Here is an 18,832-nt window from a genome sequence, read left to right as displayed (position 1 = left end):
CATTGATTTCTTTGTGGATATCTTAGGGCATACAGTATCGCAGTGCTGAACTACCAGGATCCTTTATTGTGCTGACTTTAAGTTGATGTTTACTGTATCTTATACAGCCAAGCTGAAATTTTCCTTGGGTTTTAATTTTTGTCACATCTTATAGTCCAGTGCTACTTTCCCATCAGAATCCTCACTAGAGAGGGAGAGCACATAGTCAAGACAACAGATCATTCATTGAGAAGAAACTAGAGTAAGCGTATTTCAGTGGGATCACTACATTTTTGTGACTAGTCAAGGGAGGTCCAAATGAAATTCCTGCCACAGGCATGCTGTAATGGGCCACCAAACAGTGTGTAGGTTGTCATTATGATTTATTGTTCTACCCAGGATATTTCCCCCCTTCCAGTCTTTTGTATTTTATTTTTACTTCCTGTAAGAAGTTTGTAAAAAAAATGGTTAAAGAAGGATATATACATTGTGATAGAGTGAGAATGATTTAATGAAAAAAATACTATGCGACCTAACTAAAATTACAAAATAAACTCAGTTTTTTTCATTTAACTGATGTATTTTGGGATGTGAAACTTCCATTTTTACATTACAAAATAACTACATTATATATTATTTATATCATGAGAAAATACAGCCTTACATAGAAAAGGTAGTTCCAACTGGCCTAGTTTCATTCCCTTTGTCATTAGAGCTTTGCAGCCTTCTAGCTCCATCACTCACAGTAAACCCCTGTCTGGTGGCAGCATTAGTTGACAGGAGCTGCATCAGTCACACAGAGTGACACACGTGTGCATGGAGTTCAGATTAATGGAACGTCACATACAGCTGTTGGGACAACCCAGGGAATATGTGAGAAATACGGGACGACCATGGAGTGTTTGACCACTAAGGGAAAGCCAAAGAATATTTTTGACCCCATTCATTCAGCACACTGTGCTTTATGATGCACCAGAATCCAGCAGGGGTAAATTCAGTATACACTTAACCATAGCCTTGGCATCTGGGTATATGTGTCTTCGCCACACTGAGAGAGAAACAAACACCTCAGCCACATTTAATGCTTTCCTCCTGGGGAAGAAATAAAATACCCACTCGCTGGCTAGAGCAGCAGAGTGGAAATATTGAAAGTGATATTTCAAATGAGGGAAACCTTTTTTATTTTCAGCATGTATTCCCTAAATGATCTCATGAGCAGTAATTATTCATTTGCACAATGGGAATGTCGACATGATGATGGTACATTTAATGGGGAAATATTGAAAAGATGTGGCGTTTTCTTGGTAATTTGTGGGAAATGATATGGAGAACAGTGCATCCTGGGCTTATAAACCATGCATGAGAAATTGAACAGGAAAATCCACTCCAGAATCTCATTGCTTACTATGTGAGTAGCATAGACAGTGGGTAACTGGGGTTAACAGAAGTTTAGAAACAATTCAGCGGTGCCTGACATTTGATTCTGATGATATTAAAGGCTTTAGATTAGCAGTACATTCTTAATAATAGGCAAACACATAAGCTGTTAAGTAAGACTTACTGTTAAAAAATCTTTTTCTTTTTCCCCAACTTATACCTGCACCATGTTATCTTTGGCCTATTTTTCTTGCCTGTATTGCTATATGAATATGCATTAGTGTCTGCTATTAAACAGTTTTTATTACTTTGTAAAACCATCATCCAACTTTCAAAATAATTTTACCCTCTCAGGCACATGTAAGTGTAAGATCCATCTCTGATGAGTTGGAAAGGCCATGATTTAAGTGTAAATGCTTTTCTTTTGTGAGGATGGGGAACCTTTTAGGCTAGAGAGAGAAATAACTTATCACCAGTGAAACAACTTCTAGATTAAAGCTTTTAGCATAGTGCTTATGTGTGACTTCTACTTGAACCCTGTAAGAGTTACCATTTTTTTTTACTGTGTTTCATGTTAAAATTAGGAAGTCTAACCAACATGTTTTGATGATTACACCGACACTAGGCCTGTGTTTCTTCAGTAGCCAAAATTTTTGTTTCTTCCTGTACATACGTGTCTTTGGCAGTAGACAAATACTGGTGGTTTGCCAGATTCATCATTGCAAGGTAATTTTCTGTCCATATGCTTCCTGTTATGGAATTTTTGTCTCAAAATGAGGCATCCAAGGGGCCTAGGAGTCCATGTGTACCATCTAATTGCAATGCCCAGGGTTCAGATCAAGTTGAGGAAACATTCACATCATTGACTCTCTCTCTCTAGCCCAGCATTTCCTGTCACTCTATACTAGGTCATGTCTAAGTTCCCTAACACCCCCACCACCCCCCACCCACAAAATGCTAAGCATTGAGGCATCAAATGATGGAGTTTGGTAAACAGCTCTCTCCTGCGTGTCAGTACATAGTGAGCTTTAACCATTTTCTGATGTCATTTACTCCTGTTTTAATATTTATCTCTGCACTCTCTGGCAAAGCTGCCTGGAAGAACCCAAGTCCCCTTCTGTGTCTTCAAAGCACATCAGACTATGCCAATCATGTATCTGGTAACTGGCTTATTTTATTATGACTGATGACAAATGGTCTCATACCAGTTCCTAACAGATGTATGTACAGTATGTCTCCAATGGGAAGTGCTTATCAGACAGCATGCAGACAGCATGGGGAAGAGCTAAGAGTAGTATTTATATTATGGGCCACCTTCTTCTAAAATAGTCTTGCATCATCACCCCTTAGGGGGTCTTCTTGCAGTCACACTGACACTGCACCTGCTTGACAACTAAATCAGCTTCCTGTGGTGGGAATTTTCTACAGCAGAGCCGTTCATCCTCAGCCATGACAAACATGACAATATACTATGGCAGTGATGTAGAGTATTCACCCCCATGGCCAGATGTGGTACTGCATCACAAAAGTCCTGTAGCCTTGAAAGCATTTTACATGCAAACACTATAAAAGACACATCTGTAAAACCATTGAAGGGCAACCCCATCTCCAAGAAATTCTGTCAGTTTACAACAAATTTGCAACAGAATATATATTTTTTGAAGGAAATGCAGTTAAAACCATATTGTTTTTCTGTTAACATCATGAGCATTGAGCATGAGCATCATTGGCAATTTGTTCACAGATAGTCCATTTGTTTTTCACCAAAATATCTGATCTTGTAGTCCAGTTGTAGAGACTAAGGAAAGATTGTGGTCCATTTAATACAGAAAAAGTCACAGTGACATTAGACTCATTGTATTTAATTGCCACTGTCTTTCCCCCCAACCTTATATATATATATATATATATATATATATATATTTGCACCTATACAGAATGAAGACTTTATTAATGTTATTACTTACACCTGTGGTTTTCACACTATAACAAGTCAAAATGTCTTTTGTCAAAAATGTCAACAAGGTCTATTACCTAGTCTAAAGCAGTCATTCGATTTAATTGAAGGCTTACTCAGTGTAGATGCCAGCTTGTCCTTGCCCTGTTGTGGTGGGACCCAGGAGCTTTACTAGTCATTTATTATTACAAAATAGAATACATTTCCAATTTCTAAGGCATTTAAAAAGTTTTATTCAATAATCTGCACAATGGCAGGACTGATATGTATTAATCTGTTAAATAATGCAATTTTAACTGCACAAATGTGTACAACTGTTATTTTCTTTGACTGATTGATTACCTCTTAATGGATGCCAAGGGACAATGTTATGTAATGTTAATATTGAAGAGAAGTGTGTGCAAAGTGTTGTGTGTGTGTGAATTCAGAAATTGAAACCAAATGCACTGGAGATTAAGAGCTCTCTTACTGTCGAGGTGTAATCTTGTTGTCATATTACTTAGGACAGTATGCTCACTGGCAAAGAAACAAAGTAAGACAATTTAGACTCTCAAACTAACAGCAGCAGCTGTTAGTTAGTTACTTTGCAGTAGTCTGGAGAAGTTTGCAGCAGGGAGGAGAGGTTTTATTAGAACTTGAAAAATGTACATTCCCTCCTTGAGCAGTTCTCCTATCTATCACAGAGGACGGGAGGTGATATAATTTTGTATATACTGCTGTTTTGCTAATTGCATAGGGCAAGGGAATCACTTAGAAAACACAAGGCTAATGATAGTTCCCTATCAGTGATCACCCAGGTGGCAGCTTCAATCCTGCAATAAATCCACTTTAAAGATAGTTTCACTAGCTCTACTTTTCATTTAGAGTGGCTCATAATTCTGTCAGATTTTATAGATAGCATGATATTTTCTCAATTTGTTCAAGGCTTATGCTGCAGGTGTAGCTGACCATATTGATCCACTATGAAACCGAGGTGAAGGTTGTGGCTTTCCTGATTACTGATGAAACTCACTACTTACAGCATTTCATTCTACACTATATGTGACTTGTATTTGTGTTTCATTTGAGTTTCTGCGCAGTTGTCAAAGCGTCTATACAGGAGCATATTGACACGAGTCGCAGTGTCTCTGTGTCACTTTCCAATTAAGTATTTTTGACTGATAGTGAAACCCATTCATCCTTCCGGCCCCCAGACAGCATCTCCTCCGGCAAATCACATGACTTTATGATTGAGCAGTGAAAATTATGGGATGGAAAATTCAGATTCTTTCATGGGATATAAAAGTATGTGTCTTAGCTCTGGGCCATCTGAATGTGAGATGTTGTGTGTGATCTGAATGTGGCTTTTCCAATCTTTATAAATCACGTTGATAAATTATCCACCAGTCTCCAAGTGCATTCACATGGTGAAACCTGAATTTGTCATGATATAAAAGCCAACAGTCAGAACACTGATTACTCTTAAACACTGTACATATTTAGTACATTCTCTGTGCATATATTATGCAACTAACCTTTACACTGATTGATCTGCCAGTTATTATCTCAATTAAAGAAACTGAAATGTTATCTCAGTTAAAGAAACTGAAATGTTATCTCAGTTAAAGAAACTGAAATGTATATTTGCTGCCATGAGTGGTGATTAATTCTGTCGGGCTCTGAGTCCGAGCGATTAAGTGGTTTTCATATATATATATATATAATGAAGACGATTTAGATTATAAAATGTCAGAAAATACTGAAAATGTGATACCTTCAGACTACCTTAAGATAGTCTGTTCACAATTATGAAGAACACAAAAAATCCTCACATTGGTGAAGCTGGAATCCGAGAGTCTGCAGACTTTTTGCTTTATGACTTTATGATTCACTGATTATCAAAATAGTTGCTAGTTATATAAAATCTGTAACCTTCATCAAGTACATCAGGTTTAAATGTCCATCCAAGGTCAACAAAATAATTTCTGTGCATTTACTTTAAAAGCACACATTATGTCTGTGGCTTGGTCTTGCAGATTATCAATTATCATATCAATTTGAAGAAGAGAGGAACAAGGATTACTGATAATGATGACTGTGGTCGTTACGTGGTGATTATGTCACTAGTTTTATATTAAACTGCAAATGAAACATGTTCCCAGAGAAGAAACAGCAACACTGCATTAGCAAAACAGTCTTTTATTAGAAATATCTTGTATAAAAATGAACATGCTCTACACATTTTTTTTTCTATAGATAATTCATAAATATCCAGGCACTGTAATTCTTTTTTAACTTTCTTTTTTTAAATAATTCAGTACATAAAGCAGACATGATCAATCCATTTTAATAACGTACATTAACTTGCCATTTAATTTCAGTCAGCACTTACATATTCTATTTTGTAACACAGACAAAGTGTTTTAGAAAAATAAAAAGGGGGGGTTGTGGCAAAAAAGCAGTAAATTATCATAGTCACAAACACAAACAATCCCACAAACAATACTTTATCAAATGATGAGAAAACAACATTTGCAGCAACACCTTAGACTTTTGTTGAAGCTGAGAGCTGAGAGAATCATTGATTGAACCAAAAATAGTTATTTATAATCCTCTGCAGTAGTTTTCCTTCTGGACATTACACCTTTCTCTTTAAAGTGTTCACATGACTTATGGGTTTTGACATGCAACATACAGATTTTTGCATTGCTGAGGATAACATTTAATGAGACAAATTCCAGAGTTACTGTTTCTGACAAATACTTAAGAGACTGGAGACAGATATGAAGGTTGCACACACAATTGCAAATTGTACATTGAGTCCTTTGTTCCTTATATTTGAACAGGACACACTTGAAACGTAATGGATGCAACACAAAAAAAACACCATGAAGGATCCATGGAAAGAATAGCAGAGGTGGTTTAATGGGTATGAGGCACAGAATGAAGGCACTGGCCCTTATTTATCAAGCTGCTATACATCCTCCTATATAATCTAAAAAGGAAAGGTTGTCAGTATTGAAAATTGGCTTAAACTCTGACCCCTGAACTCTGTTTTGCTTCCCACCAACTCCTGTGAGAAAATATCTGTTATCTGTTAAAATATCTGGTTCACAGTTTGTATGGACTGGGAGCATTTTATTGGTACTTGAAGAGAGAGTGAGAGAGATCAGCAGATTGGAAGATATGGTTTTTGGTGTTTACGGTGCATGCAGAGTCTCCCCCTGTCTTTCTCTGCTCTGCTCTCCATGATGGTGTTTGAAGGAGGGCTCAGCTCAGCACATAGTGTGGAGAGCAGAGCAGAGAGGCTGTGGAGGAGAACATGACTCCAGGTGAATTGATGACAACGATGCTTGTTATAGTACTTGCAATAAAACCTTAGCGGGTAAAAAGCCAATAAGGGAAATCTATTAAACACCCATTAAACAAGCATAAACCTTCAGACTCCCATCCACCACCACCGTTACTAACATCCACCACTGGCATGTGTTGACCATGGGAAGATTGTTAGGCAAATAGCAAATTACTATGAACAAGGTAAAACAAAGCTGCCTCTATGTGCGGACTTTAGTGTTAATTTTCAGTGGGCACCACATTATGATGGACTGTTACTTAATGCAGGTTTACTGTAACAAAGTCTTAATGAAGTGGCTATTTTGAGCATGTGAAAATCCAACAGTTACAAAAATCCTATTCTCAAGCATTGTGGAGAATACTTGAATGTAACATAACACAGGGACACGGGTTATACTGAGCCTGTTAAAAAAAGTCCTAAGGAAATACTGCGTACAATATGCCGTTCAACCTAATTATCTTTGAACATTTTGGCTCTTTGATGGAACTGTGCTTGCAACGTCTCCAAATGGGTCTTCATGCTGAGTAGCTACATGAGCCTAATTTTGCACCCAAAATACTATTAAAACTCTCATTAATCATTTCTACTGCAGCTGCAAAACTCATGACACAGAAGGAGAAAAAAATCTTTTGCAAGACACACAGGTAATCTGTGCACCTACCACAAATAACGGGGGTCCCGATGTGATACTGTCCCTTGTAATCGATCATATTTTTACCATGAAGCTGTAAAAATGTATGTATCTGGTATGACAAGCAGACCAGTGTGTCGTTATTCCTTCAAATATCAAGCATCTCATCAAGGACTACACTTACTGACAGAATATACTGTCTCAACTGAATTATTCTAACCCCACTGCAATTAATAAATTAAGTAGGTATTCCTGGGACAGAATTCTATATCTCTAACCACAGACACACACAAAGACAGAAAACACAGGATAATAATCAAATAACCTTGGATAATTGCATTATCATCAAGAACTGCACCTGCGATGTTAAACAAGTGCAGCAACTTCAGCTTTTTACAATCATCCAACTGCTTGATTTTGAGTAGGCTTCAACAAGCGCATGATAAATAAGGGCCAATAAATCTGGGATGTTTAAAGTATATGCATCGTCAAGTCTCCAAGTCCTGGCTGACATTTATGGAGTGTGGTGTAAACTGTAGAGGTTTGGCTCCTTTTCTGTTTGAAATTAGTCTTAATTCAGCAGAGGGTAACCCAGTGGGTAATGGTCCAAAATGACATCTCCACTGTGAATGACAACCATGACAAATGTTGCATTCCATAGACGTCGACAACACAGCACAGTACATGTGATGCTCCCACAAGCATGCTCTGGGACTGTACACTAGGTTTGCCAAGATGATGGCGTCATCATCATCATCATTATTATGAAACATTTATAAAAAAAAAAACACACACAAAAAAAACTGGGATGACCCACTGCTTTATTTTCTGGTGTTTCAGATATGGTTAGTTCATGTAGGAATACTGAATGTACTGTAGTAAGGCATGTACAGTTTGAAGAGTACTGCAGCTTTCAACTCCAATAATACCAGTAACCAAAAATAATGACTATATTTTTATACAGTTTCATCTTGTCAACTGCATTTGACTATAGCAAAAACAGAACACCTTTTTTCCCTGTTTTTGTTGAAATGACAAACGGATCAACCTCAGAGAGAACTGAAATTGTGTGCTATACACTTCAGAAGGAAAACATACTGTTGGCTCCAGATGGTTCACTCTGCCTGCATCTGGAAACGTCACTGCTCAACGCTCACTCATGTTTCAGAAAGGGTGGGAAGAGGAAAATTAACTGTCCAGTCTCCCTGACATCTCCCAACTCCCTCCTGCAAATCTACTAATTTTTCATAAATTTGGCATTTAAGCCTTTACCTGGTTCTCTAGAAAAATATGACATCCTTTCTATTTACGGAGTGACAAATTCCCATCTTTCCACCCCAGTCCTCTCGGCTGTAGCAGCTTTGAAGCCCTCCAGTGTTTCCCCTTTATTCCTCAGAATCTGGTGATTTCTCTTCAGGCAGGCCCTTGCTCCGCATCCACGGTTCGTCTCTGTCTTAGATGGCATGGTTACTGTAGCTTATGTATGTCTGCTTGGAGGCCAGCACTGGAAGGGAAGGTGTAGGAGAAAGAAGGAAAGGGTTAAAAATGCAATGAGTGAGATTCAAATAGGCATGAAACTGTAATCTTTCAGAGCACATGTTGGAATCCAATTTGATAGGAAAGTCTATTTAAGGATGACTTTGTGAAACGAGTGCAGGTAAAACCAATTATAATAGCAGGGTGTTATAATGTAAAAACTGTATTTACGGAAATGACCTCTCTGCTGTTGTGTTGCGTTTAATCTGAGATATGTCATTTGCAAAGCTGAAGACAGTAGAAATGTGACCATGTTCATAATAAACTGTTACAGTGAGGTAGAATAAAAAATTGTTCAAGGCTGCAACTAATAATTATTTTCATTATCAATTAGTCTGCACATTGTTTTTTCAGCTATTTAAATTAAAAAAAAAAAAAAACAGTGAAAAAACTGCTCATCGCAGTTTGTTAGAACTCAAATTGATTGCGTTATCTGAACCAAGTCTGAATAATATTAAACAGTAAATCCTAATTAGAGCTGGGCGATATAGCCAAAAATGTTATCACAATAAAAAAAAATTCAGTCTGTCATATAGTATAATGGTAAATGTCAAATCATTATTTCTCTTAGGTTTAAAGGCTATTTTTTTCATTGTTCTTTATGGTCAAAACATGACAAACACTTGCCAAACAGCAGAGAATTTCACAAATCTGAGTTAGAACATTCAAAAATATTACAATGTTGAAAAAAAAGTTCTAAAAATAGGTTCCCATTAATTTTCTGCTGAACGACTAATTGCTTCAGTTCTTAAAATATTACAAGTAAATTGCTGGTTGTGATAGCGCATTGTAACACTGCAGACATTTTGAGAACATCAATGCAGATTCAGTCAGAATCCCTGTCTGGGGTGATGGTCATACCTGTGTAAGTACCTGCTATTACAGTATTCATGAAATCAGGGAAAACTCTGTCATAATGTTTTCCTCACAGCTGAGTATATCATTAACTTGCACTACATAGAGTCACCAAGCAGACCACAACATTGGTATAAAATGCAGTAGTAATCATTCAAATGCAAGTCTTTTTTCCACATGCAACAACCTGAGATTTTTCTGTGCACCAAGCAAAGCATGCAGTAGTCAGTCAGTGTGGTACCGTTTTGAACTGTAAAGTATATTACACATAAAATGTTATTAAGACAATATGTGATCTGACTTGGCACTATAAGTGCTGTCATCAATGTTTGATAACGTTTCTCATTATTCTTTAATATTCTTGTCATGTTTCATGGAATTTGATATCAGCTGTGAATAAAACACACGAGACAGATGACCGCAGGGCAGACCAGACCACATCAAGCCCAAACTTCTGGTCAAACGTGACAGCCATACCATACAGTACCTGTGTGTATGTGTGCCGTCATGCTTGTCTGCACACATACAGTATATCTTGTGTGCAAGTGTCAGCGTGTACCTGTTGCTCATTTTTTTAATAAAACTGTCCTCAGCGAGCATGCTCGGTGGAGGTAATCACACTACCAATCTGCCAATCTGCCCACAGCAGCCTTGGCTGATTGAATATGTCAGAGGGGATGAATCCAATCAGAAGACAGCTGAAAGCCAGAGTCAGGGCAAAAGTGCTGTAGAGGAGAGATGTGTAATGGTAAACGTTTCTGTATATTTGTCAGTGCCTCGTTGGGTGTGTGAGTGGGGGCGGTGTTCTCGCCATTTCATCCAAAGCATCTCTTCCAAGAGAAGCATTGATAAATGAACCTTATTTGAATATTTATGTGCTGCGAGGCCAAGATAAAGAATAGATGGTCCAGAAAGAATTGGAGCTGGCAGACCCATCTGTCTTTTCCTGTTCACTCTTATTGTTGTTGTTGTCCCATTACCACATATTCCTTTCTTTGTCAACAGGGAAACAAATTACAGGGGACACATGGCTATCGCTTGTCTCCTGCACTCAGGCAGAGTGGTGTCATCTTCCCACATTAACAGGCTTTACCATGCTGATTGGCCATTTTACAGCACCACACACCAATATCATCTGTCCAAGTTAATGTCTGTTGGTCAGGGGTGGATTTGTGAGGGCGTGATTATTGCCGCGTGTCATTCAGGGTGCTGTATTTTAGCCAGGGGGCAGTGGGGATGCTTTGTGCATAGTATATGCAGGCAAAGGGTGTTGTGGTGAACATTAGCAGAAATTAACTGGGGGGAAAAAAGGTGGTCACAGATAATAAAAAGGGCAAAATCATTGTCTGTTCAGTTTACCTGAGAGTCTAAAGCCCCTCACAAGGCTCCCCTCCCTCAACACAGTCTGACACATAAGCACAAAGAGCATTTGTTAGATTCACAGTTCAAATCAGAGGGTGAGAAGCAGCACCTATAAATGGGCTCCTATAATAGGATAAGATATAACAACTCCATTCTCAAAAAAAAAAAAGAAGCACAGATGCAAGTGTGGGTGCAGGCTTGTTAATCCTAATACACATCATTCTATACTGTTCGGCTTGTCAGAGTATAAAATCAGGACCTTCAGCAATCAGAACATGTGGGGTTGCTTGATTGGATTTAAGCCTGCCCCCACACAGGGACTGCCTACTCGCACACTTTATCTTGGTGATTGAAATATCCTCTTTTCCGACACTGAGCCACCCGTCGCTTTCGTCCCTTTCAAAATCAGAATAGTGTGGGCACCCTGTCACACCTCCTGATTCATAAATCCAGTGTGGCGAGAGTTAGTGAGAATTGAACTACTTTTCTCACCCATGTATCCAAAGTGCTGGATTATCCTGGTGAAACAGGAGAGTTACTTCCTGCCTTTTTGAAACACAATTTTTGTATTTCCAGTATTTAGATAATTGAATTTTACTTAATCTAAAAAGAGTAATATAATGTGGGTATTGAAGTAATAAACTGAAGGCTCTGAGCATTAGCTTGCCCCTCCACTGATCAATTAAATTCTTTGAATAATAGGGAACTGGGAAAAACCCCAATCCTGTGCTAGCTGGCTAATTCCCCTAACTACTGAAGTGAAAAATAATATTGCCATCAATTATGTTGTTACCTAAAAGAAGTTAATTATTTTCAAGTAGACATATATTCTATATCTGAAAAAAAGCTCCTGGTTGAGGTTTTTTTTTGTTTTGTTTTTGTTTTTTTTTTTGTTTCACTTTTCCTGTCTCTTTATTGCTACATCAGGCATGATACCAACCTTGTGTTTCAAGACTTTCACAGAGTTCAGACTTGGCCTCTCCATTAGGCCTCAGGCCGCCTTTGGGGTTGAACTTGTTGGACATGGTAGCTGCAGTGACCACAGCCTTCAGGCTGCGCTTGCGCTTGGGTACGTTCTGCTCTGGATGGAAGAGAACCACGTAGACCTTGGGCATGTAGAGCATTCCCAGAGAGACCGACGCACTGAGGCTTACAGAGATGGTCAGCGTTGTGGTCTGGATATACATCTGTATTATGGAAGAGAGAGTGGAGACAAAACAGAATAATTTGTGGAGGCTACATGGAGTGATGGGGGGTTGATGCTGCACACTTTGAATTTAGTCCATCACTGAAAATGTAATTCATATTTTTTATTCTGAGAGACAATTTTCTAATAAAGCTACAGAAAGAAGAATGGTTTCTGGGGCATGTGATGACTGAGGCTTTAAAAAGTCTGCCATGTAGGACAGACACTGCAAGTCATATGTGGATAATGGAGGATAATATTAATATCCTGATGTAGAAGCACTTAAGTTTGCACAGCACACAGTATCCCATATCGATCACACAGTAAGACATTGTGATAGCCTTTATTCAAATTCTTTTATTTTCATGTGCTGGGGTCATCACTCCTGAGCTCTGCTTTTCATTGCTGTATTTGTTTATTTATGATACACAACTAATAGGAGCCCCCCCCTCGTGGGTTGCTATGTAGTCTGCATATAGATGTTTTTACCCTGAAGTTTTAGACAACAGCATAAGGATTGTGTGCTCTCTAAAGCCAGTGACAGCTGCAACTCACAGCTGGGTAGCAGACATATAGCTACAGGCTACAACCATGGAGCGGAGCAAAACATCCTACAGCATATTAAGAGTGCTTGCCAGTGATTTTTCATTTATGATCAGCTCATACAGAGTCTATCTCTGATTTGTTGATGTAGGGAATGTCGTGAGTCAGCGCAAAAATATAATAGGTAGATCATGAGTGATACTGACACACGGCCATGAAAGTCTTTACAAATCTAAGCTGCAGAGACCACATGCAGAGAATGATATGGAAATGTGATTTCTTCAGTTTAAAGTTGTAGTTTAATGAGTAAACAATTAACATCCATCAAAGGGATTGTTTCATAGTAATCATCCTCCATCTTTTCACAGCACTCTAGTGTCAAAAACATTAATTAGGAAGAGGAAGAACTGATCATGCCTCTTGGATGAAAATTGCCGGGGTCCTCCAAAGCAGATGAACAGAGGCGAAGAGTGTACAGTGGAATCACAGCTGGCAGACATCCTTCAAAGAGACTTGCCTGAGGTTTTGTCTGACATTACATTCTCAGACATCACAAATGACTGAGTCATTTGGCATGGGAATAGCCCATGGGGCCCTGAACCACGCCGGCACGTCAACAGTTATAGATGATATTTCCCACCATTGGGTTATGACATATGTTGTTTATATGTGAGCTCACACAACATTTATCTCCTCATTTTAAGATGCTTCCAGGTTTTTCACAAACTTTTTTAGCACCTAGTCCTGGCTTTGGGTAAATGTCAGTATTACTCTCACAAGATATTTCAAATTATTTTGTTTTCAATTTGTGTAGCTTCACTCAAGCTGTCCTTAGTGTTTTATATGGGTCTGGGCGTTGTTTTGTAAGGCATTCAGTCAGATCCAGTGACAAAGTAAAGATACACAAAATGAAATAAATAGCATGACCTGTCAGTGGCTATAATGTTGATGTAGTAAAAAACAAACAGAGGTGCCTTGCACAAATTAAGCCCCCTAAAGCCATGTCAGTTAAGAAAAAAAAGATGTCAGTGCAGAATGGAAGTGATAGGGCATTGTATTCTATCATACTGCAAGCAGCACATGAGCATGCCTTGGTGATAGAGGGGGAGTGTTGTAATCTCCTGAGAAGATTACATGTGGCCTGGGGTGAGTACGGAACAATATTGCTGCCCCTCTGGAGTCCAGAGTGGAGTCACTCTGTGAGGGGAGCCAAGACCCTTGTCCACTTCCATCGGCCCCGGTGACATAAATTTTCCCTGACACGCCGATATGATTGCCAATCTGCTCTATCGGCACAGTGAGAGGAACGGGGCTGGGGACAGATACCTCAGCAGACAGAACCATTATGAAGTTTCTTCTGAAGCAGGATTGCTCCTTTTTGTCGTTAGGCATCAAATCTCTTGTCGTGACACCTGCCAGAGCTGTCCCTACCTATACGCAAAGTATGTGAACAGAAATACACTCTCACAGCTCTTCCAAGTCGTTGTACCCAAATATTTTGGCTTAAGGTTTTCTAAGTATAGAAAACAAGAGGGGAGGAGAGCATACGTATCCTCAAAAACGCCCACAGTTGCTGGATTAATAATCAAACTGAAGGCAAAAAAGTGTGTGGATCTTTTGTCTGTTTTCTAAATATAGAAGAAACGACATTAAATTACATGCAAAACATTTTGTTGTGTGTATTTTCACTTGACCCAGGCACACCATAGCCATAGTTTACTAGTATTGTGCATGCTGGTTCACTGTCACACCGCCATGGCTTACTGGGACACTTGAACAGAACAGAGCCATCATTAATGTTAGTAATTAGTAGCACCTGTGCTACTAGGCCTGTTAGCTCAAATCTGGATTGGTTCTAAACATGCAGACTGTTTCTTTGTTTAGTTTTTTCAATTTAAAGGACCAGATAATAGTAGGACATAGAATATCATGTTTTCATTTATTAATAGATGGGCTATTGAATAATAAGTATTTCAGTAAAACACATAGATTTTATGGATAGTAACCTTCAACAGAATGGATTGCTATTTAATAATCTATACAAGACTGTACTTAATGAACAGGATACGTTCCATCTGGGGAAATAAAAGTATATTGTTTCTCTGAAATCAGGAAACTAAGTTTAGAGGGTCTTATTCAATCCTGTTAGGATGTGTCTTGAAATTGTTTAGAGTTTGAGATGTTCTTTCACTGTTAGACTGTCTGAAAGGTTTTTTTCATGGTGTAAATTAATGTGACCTCCATTCTTGGTGATAACAACATAACAAGTCTCCGAATTGTCCAAATGCCAATTGGATTTCATTGAAACCCTGTTAGATTGAAAGTAATTTCCCCTCTGTTTATCCACCTGCTCTTCGCTGGCAGAGATACAAGTGAAAAACAGAGATTATTTGTATCTTGGCCGCCTGTTTCTTCTCTGGCTGTGTTTACATGCATGGAATAGCTTAGCAATTGATCAGGCTGTGGGAAAAGTTAGATGCTTCCTGATAACTTGGAAGTGATTGTCCCTGTTAAAATGTAAACCAGTTGACAGAATATTCCTTTCTTTCCTTTCTGTTGCCCTGCCAACAGCTTTTATGGTCCATCAACAACAAAGTACAGAAAAGAGGAAGTAAAGTCACTAGCTGGGCAATAGTCTCGCTGCCTGTTGATGCTAAAGGAATTTGACCATATCAGTGAGAGGACCAACTGGATATTGCCTCAAGGTGATCGCAGAGTTATGAAATGTAGAGATTTGAGTTGTGCTGTACACAGAGCAAAGGGAACCTAAAAACATGATTAAATTAAAATGTTCTGTTCTCCCAATTCTCCCCTCCTGATCTCCCTGACAAAAAAAAAGGGGGCAGATGATGACAGACACTGCATTGTATTTGTCAAAAGATGTTAATGGGCTACAGTGGTAAAAATAGCACTCTGAGAGTATGATAAAATCTCCAAACATTTGTGTGGGTAACAGGATGTTATTCTTAATAGACTGAATTATCAGCCTTTTAATACTGTAAGTGGTGAGGCACTGGCCTCTCGTATCACTTTATGTCCATGCACACTTATCCACTACCTTGCCACTATTTTTATGTTGCAGTCTAAATGTTTTCATGTTTGTTCATTATACTGATAATTATATTGCAACAAATAGTTTGACTTTTCTGTTCTCTGCTTTTTTAATGTACATCTGTGTTGAGTAACCTCAAAATTAGCACTGTTTGAGGTAATTTGTGTCACTTCCAACTGAGGAAAAACACAGTAATTTAATGCTACTTCACAAACATGCATTACCTGTTTCTGTGTGCATGAATGTACAGTGATTGAATGCTCATCCCACCCAGTGAAGCTAAAATCAAACACACACAGAAACATAACTAAAGAAAATCTATCCAAACAAACTTGAGGTGAATGAACTATCCTCACAAGTCGGCTCTAAAAGCCTTGTAATCCCCACTGTGGAGCACAAAGCCCATCATCTCATGATGAATAGTGGCAGCATCCACAAACACAAGAGGCTGATGCTATACAACAAAGATAATTTGAGTGGCTATTTTCTTCACAATGAGGCGCAGAGGAAATATAAAAGAACTCAAAATGGAAAACTGACTTCCAACATGCACAAGTGAATTTAATTGACTTGCTGCCATTGTGCTCTTTGTAAATACTATGCATTTGCTGAAAGCTTAGTGAGCACACTGGCTTCTGTGTACAGATCTAACAATAAATTGTAAGAATAGAGCAGACTTGGTTGTTTATTTTATACTTCCACCATATATCAAATATTCACCTTTTCTGCTGATTGTGAGGTCCCAAAGAAGATGGGGATGAAGGCAAGCCATACAATGCAGGTGGTGTACATGGTGAAGCCGATGGGCTTGGCCTCATTGAATGTCTCAGGAACCCCTCTGGTCTTGATGGCGTAAACTGTACAGGTGACCATCAGCAGCATGCTATAGCCCAGCAGACAGATGAGGGACAGGTCTGATATATCACATTTCAGAACGCCGCGGGCCATATCAGGATTGGCTGTACGCTGGTCCTCGTAGTCGATGATGGCTTGTGACGGGTCAACGCCAAACCAGATGCACACGCCAAGGAGCTGCACTGATATCAGGCTGAACGTGATGACTAACTGGGACGCCGGGGAGATGAATCGAGGGGCACTGACTGACATCTTGCCCTGCTCAAAAATCCTGTAGATGCGATTTGTCTTGGTAAGCAGTGCTGCATAGCTTATGCTCATACCCAGGCCCAGGAAAATCCTTCGCAGTGAGCATATAACCACATCAGGAGTGGAGATCATGAGGAATGTTGTAGCATAGCACAGAAAGATACCAGTCAGCAACACGTAACTCAGTTCTCGACCCGACGCCTTAACAATGGGTGTGTCGTTGTAGCGCACGAAGGTGACGACCACAAACAGGGTGGCCATGATGCCCAAGACAGCAATGAGAACAGGGATGACTGCCCATGGGGAGCTCCACTCCAGCTTGACAATGGGAATGGGAACGCAGCCAGTGTGGTTCTCATTGGGCCGCAAATCGAAGCGGCACATCTTGCAGGTGTACGTGTCTGCTTGATACTGGTAACCATCACAGTTCTCGCAGTGCCAGCAACATGGAATTCCCTTCACGGTCTTCTTGCGCTGGCCAGGACGGCAGGGTTGGCTGCAAATAGAGGAAGGGACTTCTTGTGTTCCACCAGGCCACTGCATCTGATTGATCTGGAGAGAGAAGTATGAGAAAGGAGAAGAATTTGCAGAAATGTTCAGTTTATTCCAAACTATGTTAGAACAAATACTGTGCAGTTGCTCAGTACTGATGCATTTGATCATAGTCACAATATAAAAAGCACTTTTAAAGTATACCAAAAACATTAATACAATTTACTACATATTGTTTCAGTTCTTACATGTTAAACAATGCACTACATAATGCATGAGGACACAATTCAATTAACACTTGGTAGATTAGTTTACACACAGAAGTTCAGGATAGCATGAACAAACTGTAAATGGGATATTCACCACATGAAAGCGGCAGTTCGGCAGGATCGAGACATCATTGTGTAAACTCACTGAATTATAACTCAACAGGGAAACGACTGCTGTTTAATTACTTCCAAGGAATGTTGCGCTTACTTGAGGAATGATAAGTAAATAGAGTGTAGCTTCATGGCACTGCAGTCCTGACACAGTGCAATACAGTATGATGTGCCTGTGCTGTTGCATGGAGCTTATTAATTTTTATTACATCGCAGTTGGTTAAGGCCTTACTCAGTGAAATAGGCTGCAGAAATGTATAGGGAGTTGACAGTTATTCAGATAAACATCTTTAAATGATTGGTTTTGTGCCTAAAAAGTCTCCATGGTATTCTTGATTTTTTTATGGAGGTCATTGTCATGTGGGTGGAGCTGTTAAGTCGATGTGTCTGCAGAAGTAACTCAGGACCCTACAACAAACTAATGCCATACCTACAGTCTCTGCATTATAAATAAAATAACCTGGAGGTTCATGTTTAAATGATGCGTAACAACTAAAATAATGCATGCACATCGTTCCTCACAAAGTTTGGCATTTAAAACAAAGCTGTTTTGATATACACATGCAACACTGCAGATTCTCTCCTCCATGTTGAAGAGGAAGCTGGCAAGACTGTATCTACTAATGATTGCAAATGTCAAAATAAAGTTAATGTAGAAACATGCCCTTGTGTTTTGACTTTGTAGGAGTGTTATGTGATTGTAATTATCAGTGGAAATGTTGTGGAAATATTGTATTGACCAAAAGCATTTGTTAGCCTGTATGTTTATAAATTTAAGAGCCAACCAGAGAGAGGATGATTTAGTATTAATATTATTCTGTCAACTGTTGCCCTATAAAGCCAGACGTAAGCAAGATGCATCCCGCATAAACTTTGATAACCGTGATAAGTTATGAGAAGGTGAATAAATGAATACTACGTGTGACAGTATTAGAGTTGCTGTAAATGTCACAGATAATGGTTGCAAGTTAAGAGGCTGCTTTGGCACTGTTGGAGGAAAAATTAATTCAAATGGGGAAAGTGTATTGAGATATTGGCCTCATT

The 18,832-nt window shown here is 39.0% G+C and overlaps 1 protein-coding gene across 1 annotated transcript in view; it reads right to left on the bottom strand.

Annotated features, from left to right (window-relative positions):
• Positions 1 to 5,475: 5,475 nt before the first annotated feature.
• LOC108882111 (metabotropic glutamate receptor 4) overlaps positions 5,476 to 18,832 on the bottom strand; it is a 160,920-nt gene continuing 147,563 nt past the window's right edge. Inside the window, 3 exon segments of the mRNA XM_018674405.2 lie at positions 5,476 to 8,782; positions 11,972 to 12,218; positions 16,533 to 17,468. Of these exon segments, the coding sequence (XP_018529921.1) occupies positions 8,733 to 8,782; positions 11,972 to 12,218; positions 16,533 to 17,468 (1,233 nt within the window). The 3' untranslated portion in view covers positions 5,476 to 8,732.

Source organism: Lates calcarifer, linkage group LG6, assembly GCF_001640805.2.
Source record: "Lates calcarifer isolate ASB-BC8 linkage group LG6, TLL_Latcal_v3, whole genome shotgun sequence".
Taxonomy (NCBI): Eukaryota; Metazoa; Chordata; class Actinopteri; family Centropomidae; genus Lates; species Lates calcarifer.
Note: the sequence above shows the minus strand (reverse complement) of the source record. Positions and strands in the feature narration are given on the sequence as shown.